We start from the raw sequence: 11,467 nt of genomic DNA, 5'->3' as shown, positions 1-11,467 counted from the left end.
TGCGCCACATCACTTGGTCTTTTTGTCCCTTCCTGCAGCATTGCAAACACCTCTTTATTTTACTGAAATCCTCTTCAAAAAAAAAAGAAGACAGAACAAGCCAACACATCCCCTTTATTCATTTAAAAAACATGGAAGAAAAGTAATAGGGAAAGTTTTAGCAATAAAAAAGGGATCCTGCTTAAAAATCTATAGAACTTGTCTAGCAACATAAACTGATTTCTTTGGGTTAGAGATGACCCCATACAAAACCCCAAATTCAGAACACTCACAGTGCAGGAGAGTCTGGCTACAGACTACTTTTATACTTTAGGTTAAACTCCTCCCTTAAGATTCATGTATCCCACTGCTACCAGCTTCGACATAAGTAGAATACGTAGCCCTCACAGTAATATTTTCCTTAAATAGTAATGGATATGTTTTAGCTTTCAGACAGAAAAACACTCTGGGCCATGTTAGAAAGAACTCTAGGGTCACAGAGACTTATGGCTGACTCTTTAGAGCAAACTTAGAGCAGACTGCACAGCAGTTATACAAGCAATTAAGAAAAAAATCTCTTATTTGGCATTTCTCTATCACTATCTCTTGGGCCTGTGACGTGAAGGTCATTCACCGTTAAGCAGATATAACGTACGCCAATGGGTTCTGCTTGGCTGAGATGAAAGACTTTCATGCTCCTGAATATAAAGCAATGAACAGTGTTTCCAGCTGTCCCTGAAAGGCCTCATCCTCTTCCCATCACAAAACTCGGCTCTTCAGCATCATCTTCCTTCTCTTCCTCCTCCTTGCTATCATCCTCTTCATCATCCTCACTGCTGACTCGCTCTTGAGGTTGATCAGGTTCTAAAAACACAAACAGTATGAATTGAGAACATATTCCCATGCGTCTCTCCCTTAAGTATTTCACAACAAAATAGTCTCAGGTGCTAAGCAACGTGTATTAGGTCACGCTAATTAGTACAGATGGATAACATACTCCCATGAGTCTTCCTTGTTAAATATCTCACAACAAAGTAGTCCCAGATACTAAGGAAACATATCAGGTTATACTAATTCTACTGAGCAATGTAGAGCTCAGAATATCAAATTCTCCCTTGGAGAAATACTCCCTTAACTCCAACGTTACCACTGTGCCAAGTCCATCATTAAACAACTCCACCTCCTATGGAAGGTTATTTCAAACAGAGGCAGTCAAATGCTGAAGTGATAAATTATCTCATTCCCGATCTCCCCTCTGCAGTTGGCATGAACCTTCAAGTATCACAGAGTATTGTTAAAGAATGCAGGCACTGGGAAGCCACGGGCAAGACTCTGTATTTCTACACCTATCCAAGTTTTCAGAAATTCCACAAGGTGCTGTAAACTTTTACAGAGCGTTTGGTATACAATACTGTAAATCCAGGAACTCATTAAGATACATGTAAGATTAACGAGGATCACAGAAAACTTGTGAAGCCTGCTAAAAGACCAGAAAACGCCTACTAGGAATTAGATAACGGCTACTGAAAATTAGGTACAGCATAAAACGGGACCTGAATCTAAAAGCCATTCTACTCCCAGCAGCTCTTGTACCTTTACTGTTTCTCAGGCCGAGCCACACTCAGCTCGTGCTCTGACCAGTTAACCCGTAGGATTTAGGATTACTGGTCTGATGCCACCGCGTGGTGAAGTTCGGTACTTTCTGTTTTTATTAGGGGTCTGTACAAAAATGCAGCTTTAACAGCTGACCTTATTTAGCGCCAACCTTTATTCTCCACGGTTTTACTGCAACAAAGGTGAAAGATGGCACTCAGAGTTTTTCTTTATTCATTCAAAAAGGAAGATAAATGCTTGCCTGCCACATCCAACAAACAGACTTCAATTAATTTGGAAAAACTCTCGGATTCAAACCAGGGCACACAAAACCAAGCCTATTCTCAGTAACTAAAGATGGCTATCAGGGGCTTCTATATCCACTGATTTTATTATTATTATTATTATTTTAAATAGAGAACCACAAACTGTAAAGAGCTAAAAACTGTTCTAAAGACAGGGGAGTTTGAATTCTGACTTCCAGAAGATGACTTACTTGTGCTGAACAAAAACATTCCAGCCCAGCAACTGGTCCATGACAGTCCCATACCACAGTGCCAGTCCCTGCTCCAGCTCCCCTCTCCCCCAGCCACTCCCTAAAGAGATAGGTACTTTCTTTTCCACCCGAAGTGAACAAAAATGTTGACTCATACTTAAATTCTCCTCCCGGTCACAATTCATGAACAAGTAGCTTTGAAACAAACAAACAAACCAGAACCAAACCAAAACACACACAAAAAAAATCCACTCTGCTACATTCATTTGCTGTCACAAGTAAAATTAACCAAACAATTAATTTGTCCTCCCATGTTTATATGGGAGGCTGGCAATGGCTCAGCTGAAACAGATCCAATTGTGAAAAGCAAAGCAGAAATAAAGTAGAACTGTCAGATAAGTCACTGTTCTAGCAGAATTATCAGAAATTGCTGTAACTTTAAGACTAAGAATTACTGCAGAGTTAATGTGCTAATCCACAAAGGGCAACTATTTGAAAGAGTAAGCTAAAATATACTCACTGAAAGGAAGCAATGAACATTCAAAAGTTTGAGGAGTTACACTGACATTGCTGAACATTAATTTTCAAGACTGCAGGAGAACAGAGGCAGTCAGGTTCATGTTTATGAAAAATGCTAAATAAAATAGTTGTGTGGAACAGATGGCACCAAGGTGGCTCAAATTCTTACACACAAAATCGTAACTCAGTTTCTTGCTGTCCAAGCTGTGCATTTTTTTCCACCTGTTTTCCCATACGCATTCAAAATATACTTAAAAAAAGAACAGCCTTTAACGATACTGCCTTTTTTAGCAGAAGATATTCTAAATCTGCAGTTTGTCAGAATAGCTGGGGCAAAACATCCACAATCAACAGACTCAAGATTCCAATGTTTGCTCTCCAAAATTTCCCCTAATAAAGGGAAAATATTCACAAACAGCCAAGTTATTTGTAAGATTAAATCTCAACATAGATGTCTTTCAAAGAGGACTTTTGAAACATCAGCTAAAATAACAAGCTTTAGGCTCAATCTTCCTATCCATGTATTGAGAATGGCTGGGGTGGTGGCTCCAATTAGGGAACAGAACTAATTCTTGAGAAAAGAAAAATAAATTTCACTGACCTTTTTCCTGCTTCTTTTGTTCAAGTTTATTTTTCTTAGCTTGCAGTTTCTTCTCTTTTAACTTCTGGCTATAAAGCAAAGAAAAAAGACTCTTTTGCAAATCCAACATTGTAAAGCTTGTGCACATTCATACACTGATAAAGGACGTATTACAGACATCTTGGAAAAGCAGACTTCAGAAAAGATCAATTTAAATTTGGCCTCAACTGAAAATTCAGCAAGAGCAAACCTAGACACATGATCAACACAAACTTTTCTATGTTGTTTTTAGTCTAATGGAATTTTTTTTTTTTTAAAAGTCTTCCATGACGTCACTGCAACCAAAACTATATGATACACAAGAACCTCCAAGAACACAGAAGGAATAAAAATTAAACTGCACCTACATTTTAGCTACCTAGCCTAATAAACAAAAAGAGAAAATGGTGTCAATATCCAGACTGCTGGAACTGAACATTGGAAAAAAAAATTAAGTAATCACTAGTAATATGTACTTTAATTGAAAAAAAAAAAAAAAAAGTAATGCAGTATGCTTTGAGCTTAATCTTTGGCTGTACTTCATCAATATGTTGGGCCCTAGGAGTAACATTAAGAGCAAGGGGGAATTTCAGTTCATATGACCCAGTTCTGTTTGCCTAGCAAAGGTAACCAGGCAGACATGGGGCAGAGCAACCTGGGATTCCTGTTCCTCTCTCAACACCATAAATTAATTCTCTTGAAACAGAGCGCCAAGTACTGTACCTGTTAGGTCAGGACAGAAGAAAAGGGGTGGTGAGGGAAGTCAGAGTTGCTCCTACAGGGCAAAGCTGCTTGGTACCTACACCATTACACTATAGAAGGGGGACAAGGAGGTGTTGGGAGTGTTTAGGCAGCATTTGCTGTTTGAACAGTTGTGCTCCATCTCAGCCAGGGAAAAGGCAGCAGGCCAGATCTGACTTGCTGGCCATCTGTTGGACCACACTAAATTAAAGTCAGATGGCAACAGGGTTTGTTGTGCACTTTTGTGCTAATATGCCAGTGAGTCACTTCGCACAGGCCTTTCAGCAGCGACTCTCAGCTACAAGATGCAAAACCCTCGTTCTCTAAGAAGCAAGAGAGAGGCTGCTAAGGATCAGACCCTCTGAAAGAGCCTATCCATGATAGCCCGCTATTTCTGAAAGGTATGGTGGACACAGACTGTGGAATTTAAATTCTTGTATCGCTGCATTACAGTGCTCAGACTATTTGTCGAAAGCATCAATCTTGTAACTGTTTCACTTTGTCTAAAACTTAAGAGAAGGATGGATGTAATATTTTTTAATTTTTCCATCTAACTTACTAGACTTGACCTGCCAGATGTTTCAATGAAGTAGGTAGAAGAAGCTACTGATTTTAACAATACTGCTCGCTTCAGTGGCCTTTTCAGTATTCACAGACTGAACTGGACTCGTCACACTGACAGAGTACACGCGGCGTACCACGCTCTGCTAGTCCAAATCCATACACATACCCATTAAGCAGCACCCATTTTTGCACTTAAGCTGCTTCGTGTCAGCTGTTTCAGATATTTATTTAAGTCAGATGTATATACAAACCTTTCCTGACATTGTTATAACAAATATGCAGTAAGGCATGTTGCAGTCAACATCACAGTGTGAGCAAAAGCTGCTCAGCCAGTCAAAAGTTACCCTGCTAGAGAAGGCATGGAAAATAAACCAGGCCAGCAAAGCCTGTCAAGTTTACAGCTACCTTTAGAAACCAAGCAATGACATTAACAAAATTAATTTCCACAGCCAGACTTCTCAGCTGATAGATGTAGGCACACAATGACAGCATTTATCCAAAGCATGCAGCTACAGATGAGGACAGAGCATGAGGGTTTCCATGTCAAGCCTCCTGGGAACAATCTGCCCTTACCGCTTCCTTCTGCGTTTTGCTGTTTGTTCTTCTGCAATCATCTTATTCCTCTCCAGTTTCTTCTGGAATTCCTCATCTAGTCTTTGCTGTAATTGATCACATGTCATACTTTGGTCACAATCTAAATTAAAATACTTCTTTTAAAAGTCATGTCCTTTTAGGGAGAAGTCTTTTAGCAAAATACAGAAGGGAGCTTTGCCAGATTTTGTCTAGCTTCTTCTTTATACAAAAGCTATATTCCTAGGGATGACTTCTGTACAGACATCGTTTTTAACCTGCAGCCTGAGCCAAACATTGAAGCCTTCAGAGGGAGGAATCCTCACCAAAGCAGATGAGGGAGGTTGGGCTTCTGTCCTAAAGAATGCTTCAGTAAAAACAAGAGAATAATTTGAGACACAAACATTAACATACGGATCAAAGGACTCATCTTGGTCAAGAGAGTAAAACAGTAATGCTCTCTGAAAGAGGTGCTATTCTACTCAACCAAGACTTAAAAGAAAGATCCGGATTCTGTGCACAGGCACTTGCTTTGATTCTGACTGTGCAAGACAGTGATATTTGGGATTTCTAGTTTTTAAAGCATTTTCAAACCAACCTGAGAACACACACATTCACGTGCAGTCTTACAGTGTGCTAGGACCCCAGTGAACAGAGATGGAGCATGTCTGACACAAAGCACCAAATGTTTCAATACTGACAAAGACGCCACATATCACATACTCCTACAGTTTTCCTCTGATAAGAGGTGGTTTGGAACTGAATTATTTGTACATGACTTTAAAAGAAAAAAAAAGATTTGCAATGAACACCAAATAGTCAGGGGGAGGATTATAAAGAGTCCTGCTGACCTTCTCAGCCATGGCATCCATGAAATCTTGCCTCTGGTACTCTCGCCGACGAAGATGCCGGTACACATGAAACTCCCCACTCCCAGCTCCAGCACTGGAACCTACAATAAAGAAGAGTTAGTCTACTAGAAAATAACGTATACTAGATGCTCACAAATGACTACAGCTTGATGCTGAGGGACAGGACATATGAAAGGGCACTGTAAGATGAAAATCTGCTAACAACACACACGGTGTGTCACCGTTTTATGTAAGCTCAAATCACTCACAATCAAAAGCCAAAGTGAGCTGCAAAACCACACACTTACGGGTCACTGCAGTCTCTGCCGGTCAATTACTCCCCTAAAGAGAATCCAGTCTGAGCTGGACATCGAGGCAGTAAAAGAACTAGAGATCAAATGCACACCCCATTCTCTTCTAGGCAGCAGTGAACTAAAACACCCTACTGAGGCTGCTTCTGACTAATTTTCAGCATCTCATACAAAAAATAAAGGTCAACAGAAGGGTGATTAAACCCCCATCATATTATACTTTCCCATGCCAGACAGATACCACTGACAGTTTTTGACTGTTTCTTCATAAATGAAATCCCTATACCTCTCTCTTCTTGGCATCAGTCCGCATGTTGAAGTCTCACAGGAGCTTTCAGCACCACACTCCATCCTTTTCCTCTGTCTCCTGAGCCATTTCTCAACGCAACACACACAAATACATGCCTCAAAGACGACACCCAGTAATTAAAACATGGCAGCTGGGACTGCAATAAGGGTGCTCTTGATACCAACAGAATCCCAGCGTGTCAGGTGCTCCCAGAAAAACAAGACAGTTCAACTCAAGCACACAGCAAAGCTATTTGGAAAAGCCCTCAGGGAATTACAATAAGCAGAACAGTTTATTCAGAAGTATATAAAAGCCTTAGTGCAAGATCAATTATTCTGAAATAAGAATAAGTCAGCCTCTACAAAGGATCATTAATAAGGATGAAGGTCCCAAAGAAAGACAGAACATCTACATGTAGATGAAATTTATACTGCAACTACTACATTTAATCCGTGTAGGTAAAAGTAAAGTGTAAGCAGAATACTTGGGTCAGGTTCTTTGCACAGCTGCCAGCTCCCTACCTGACCACATACGATCATATCTGCTGTGAGTGTCTGCTTCTCACTGAGTCTGCTTCTCACTGAGTCAGACTCAAAGCAGCCAAAAGAAGGACTTCGTAAGTTTCCAGAGCACTCTCAGATCCATGGAAAGGACAGACTTACTTTATCATCATTTACTTTATCATCATTTACTTTATCATCACCAGAGCAGCAGCTTATTTCACTGCACGCAGTCCATGTGCTGGAGTGACACAGGCATTGTTCACTTTGCATTCTAACAACAAGCAGAAAACTGGAACCCAAGAACCAAATAAAACTTGAAAAAGCAACTCTTGAAGCACATTTCATACCTCTTTTCTCCAGCAAAATAAGCAACAACAGAAAACCATCTCTGGCCTTTTCTGTTAAACACTTTCCTAAGTTTAATGTAGCTGACCCTAGAGTTATCTGAAGAATAGTATCTTTACCCATCACATCTCTAACGAACTCCGGGGGAGGTCGTGGTGCCCATTCATTCAGTTTTTCAGGAATTGGTACAGTCTTTTCCTGCAAGAACAAACCAACCAGTCATCAGTATCTTCTAGGAGCAAAGTCTGCAATTTTAACACATTGTTGAAAGGTGGTATATGTCTGACAACAGCCTCTTCCATCAGCTGACAGATCTCAGAAGGAGCACAGCTGTAGTCATTTCTTCATGCATAGGGATCAGGAGCAGGCAGAAAACGAGAATCAGAAGGTATCCTCTCCTTCCCTCACATTCAGGCCTGCAGGTCAACAAACCCCAGGAGGATTAGGAGTGTCTGTGCTTCTTTTCAGTATGGAAACTAGAAGGAAGCAAGTCAGCACCTCCAAGCACTCGCAGAAACTGAGTATACTCCCACTACCAGTAGTCTGGGAAGCGATGAAAGGCATCTGTGCACCTTCCATGCCAGATCTACAAAGGACAGGGAAGAGCAGGGAAGGGAGAACACACGGTGCAAGGTCAGAGGAGAAACACAGGGTGGGGACGTCTCAGTCTCCTCCAGCACGCACAGAGGGATGGTGAGAGTCTCCACCCGGAAAACACCTCCTCAGCACAAGGACCAAAACACCCAGTTAGAGGAACCAGGGTCGTGCTCCCCCCCACTATTAAAAGCAGCAGGCAGAGAAAAGCCCAGCGGCAGAGCGCGGAGGGGTCAGCCCTCCCCCTGGGTCCCCAGAGAAGGGTCTCTCCCCTCACAGCACCCCAGGAAAGCTAGGTCTCTCTCCCCTCACGGCCACCCGGTGTGTGTGTGTGGGGGGGTCGGCCTCTCCCCTCACAGACCCAAGGAGGGGGAAGGTGGTGTCGGTCCCTTTTCCCTCACGGAGGCGGCGAGGAGAAAGGGAGGGAGGGGTCAGTCCGACTCTCCTTACAGAACCACGGAGGAGGATCGGTCCCTCTCCCCTCACAGACCCCCGGGGTGGGATGGGGGTCTCAGTCCGTCTCCCCTCAAGGACCCGGGGAGGAGGAAGGGGGATATCGGCCCCTCTCCCCTCACGGAACCGGGCAGGAGGAAGGCGGGGGTCGGCCCCTCTCCCCTCACGGACGCCGGAGGGGTGGGGGTATCGGTCTCCCTCTCCCCTCACGGCCCCGGGCAGGGGCAGAGGCCCGGCGGGTGCCCTCACCGGGTTCCTCATGAGCCGCTCGAGGCGGAGGCGCTGCTCCTCGGCGGCGCTCCGCGGGATGACGAGCGGCTGCGGCTCCTTGCGGGGCCGGGGCGGCCGCGGGGCCGAGGGCGCCGCCATGCTCCAGCCGCCACCGCGCCCCGCCCCGCCGCTGACGTCACGCCGCGCGACGCGCCCGGCCTGCGGGGCTGCCGCGGCCTGTCATGGCGGCGGGGCCCGGCCCGCGGGGGATACGCGGTCCTTAAGGGACTCCCGCGGGGGAGCGGGCGCCTGAGGGGCCCGCGGGGCCCCTGGGCCATGGCCGCGGGCTGCTAGGCGAAAGCGTGCCGCGGCGGTGTGCCCCGGCGGCTGTGGGCCCTGGCGCGGCCTTGCTGGGGGCGGAGGTCGGCCCTTGCGTCGCGGCGCCCAGGTCCCAGCTGCAGCCGAGGGCCCGTTGCCCCCCAGAGCTGCGTTTGCTGGAGCTCTGATGCCCCCCGTCCCCCAGGCACGTTCTCCCGGCTGCAGCGAGTGTAGGCTGTCCCCCACGGGACCCGTTAGCAAGGCAGCTCCGGCGTCTGCCACACTCTGGCCGGGCTCTGGGCTTAGCAGAGCCCCGAAGAGGGTGAAAGTTCAGTGCATTTCGCACTGGCACCCTCAGCCCTGCCAAATCCCTTCCCCGTGACGGTGTAAGCGATATAGGACTTCCTAGTGCCTCCCCGGCAGGCTGCCTGCACCATCTGTTCGTGTCACTTTGGTAATTAACCAGCGCTGCCCGCAGGCTTTGTCCGCTGACAGTGATGAACGGCAGCGCGATTCCCCGCGGCGCGGCCTTGTCGGGTGCTGGAGAGGCAGGCAGGTAGCAGGGGGGGAATGCTGCGCTGTCTGCATTCATGTTCACTCCTAGTCTTTGCAGGAACAGTGCCTGGACGAGCTGAGGGCTTGTACGCCCAGATCCACGCTTGTCTGACAGGGACGGAGAAAGCCGTGAGTGGGGAAGAGGAGCCGGAGCTGGCTGCGGTACAGGCTTCCTCTGCAAGCCAAATTTCTCGTCAAGCTGCTGTGGCCCTACAGAAATGGCATGGCATGTGCTCGGGCTGTGCGTGCGTCAGAGAATTAGCTAGTAAAGGTCAGCTGCAATGGAAGAGGGACATAAGCCTTTGTGCAGTTTATAGAGATAAGCTGGAGCGGTGAAATTGGGCTCTGGGTTTCAGACAGCTTCGTGCTGTGCATGTGGAGTGGGTGACAGAAAGGGGAACAGACAGAAAGGGGAACAGAGAGGTTGGGAATGGCTCCTTCTGAGATTTATGGGTCATTTGTATGACCTGAATTTATTAAGCCCCCATGCTCTTCCCCCTTCCATGAAGAAAATCAGAGCTGATCCTCAGGTTCAGCCCTATGTTTACAAAAGACTTTTCAACCTCTACTGAGGTTGCTATGGAAATCACACTAGTTTATGCTTCGTGTTTGTCTTACCAACCTGATTTGTAAAAGAATGGTGTGAATTTAGTGTTGGCTGAGTTCCCAGCTGGCCGCGCTGGCCCTGGAAGGCATCCTTGCAGTCGCAGCCCTGGCTGGAGCAATGCAAACAGCTTTCCCCATGCTGTCTGCCAGCTCACAAGCGCCTGTGCCCACGGCTCTCCCAGCCTTGGGTCCTCCTCAGCTCTCTCAGTCACCGCAGAACGGGTTTTAGAAGCAAAGTTGCTGCAAACAGATTGAGTTTCCTCTCCCCTCTGCTCTGCTGAGTCTTGAGCACAACACAGGCCAGTTTAGCTCCCTAGCCTGTAAGGTGTTACCCTGTTTCTTCCTCCTTGCTGTCATGGCCACCTCTCTAAAGCACAGCTTCCAAAAGCGGGGGTGTGAGTGATGAGCTGTCAGGCCTCAGCCCTCTCATGCCAGTCCCCACGGGAGGAAGGCAGAATGGCAGCCGTGCCGCAGACATTGTGACAGCCCAAGGGCTGTGGGGAGCAGCTGGGCAGCTCGATTCTCTTGCCCGAAGCGTGGCTTGTGCCAGTGACAACTCACAGCCCTGGGAAACAACAGGCAGTTGCCTGTCATCCAATGGAGCCCACGCAAACAGCACAGGGAAAGAGACCTGGGAGCATCTCGCTCTCAAACTACATGTCTGGGGAATTGGTATAGACTCTTGATGTATTATGCACTTATTACTTTTAAAATATATTTATCTGGAGAGAGGTGACAAGACTCTTACTCGGGTCGTACAAAAAGAGGAAGCATTACATCATGCCATTAAAAAATACAAAGCCCATGAAATCAGATTGCTGGGCTGGGATCTGGGCAGAACTGGGCTTACTGGGAACAGGGGATTCGCGTTAGAACAGGGAGGTGTTTTCATAGTTCAGTGCAAACCAAACAACAAAATTTAGCTCCCTGATCTGTATCAAAGAAGCTCATTTGTGTTTTAGAGCAAAGGCACCCTGAGGTTTCCTACCAAAGGGATGCTTCTGGAAGCACTGTAAGCCTGTGCTGAGAAAGACCCTGCGTGGCAGGCAGGAGCAGCCGCGGACACCTCAAATACCCATGTGGAATGTGGGAGGCTGTGCTGCTGAAATCCCTTCACGTTTTTGCCCTCTTCATAGTATCTGCCAGGCTGCAGCTCTGCGCCAGCATCCCTGCAGACCAGTGCTGCCCCGTCCCTGGGCAGAGGTATCACTGGCAGGGAAATCCAGCCCAGCTCACACGCTGAGGCTGCTTCGTCTTGGCTCACTACTAGATCTCGGTGTTTGATGCACAAGGCTGTTGCATCCCACCCCTGCCCTCCCAGGAACCCTGTGAAAAGAATGGAAAGCATGTT

At 46.5% G+C, this 11,467-nt stretch overlaps 1 protein-coding gene across 1 annotated transcript; it reads right to left on the bottom strand.

The window, feature by feature from the left end:
- Positions 1–97: 97 nt before the first annotated feature.
- On the bottom strand, positions 98–8,811 carry PRKRIP1 (PRKR interacting protein 1). The gene is made up of 6 exons (XM_074890127.1): positions 8,677–8,811; positions 7,500–7,578; positions 5,933–6,033; positions 5,085–5,170; positions 3,189–3,256; positions 98–843 (listed from the first exon to the last, which is right to left on the bottom strand). Exons 1-6 carry the CDS (start codon positions 8,794–8,796, stop codon positions 725–727), a joined length of 573 nt encoding a protein of 190 aa, XP_074746228.1. The 5' UTR covers positions 8,797–8,811; the 3' UTR covers positions 98–724.
- Positions 8,812–11,467: the final 2,656 nt, after the last annotated feature.

The sequence above is a fragment of the Strix uralensis genome, chromosome 20 (genome assembly GCF_047716275.1).
Source record: "Strix uralensis isolate ZFMK-TIS-50842 chromosome 20, bStrUra1, whole genome shotgun sequence".
NCBI classification, from domain to species: Eukaryota; Metazoa; Chordata; class Aves; order Strigiformes; family Strigidae; genus Strix; species Strix uralensis.
The sequence above is the reverse complement of the archived record's forward strand: the minus strand, read 5'-3'. Positions and strand labels throughout refer to the sequence as shown.

What these genes read in the sequence shown, in the direction of transcription:
- PRKRIP1 (XM_074890127.1), bottom strand. Translation starts at nt 8,796, where the DNA reads ATGGCGGCGCCCTCGGCCCCGCGGCCGCCCCGGCCCCGCAAGGAGCCG. An exon ending in GTTCGTTAGAGATGTGATGG is followed by an intron (nt 6,034 to 7,499) that starts GTAAAGATACTA and finishes TCTTTATTGTAG; the next exon opens with GTTCCAGTGCTGGAGCTGGG. An exon ending in ACAAAAGAAGCAGGAAAAAG is followed by an intron (nt 844 to 3,188) that starts GTCAGTGAAATT and finishes TTGTGTTTTTAG; the next exon opens with AACCTGATCAACCTCAAGAG.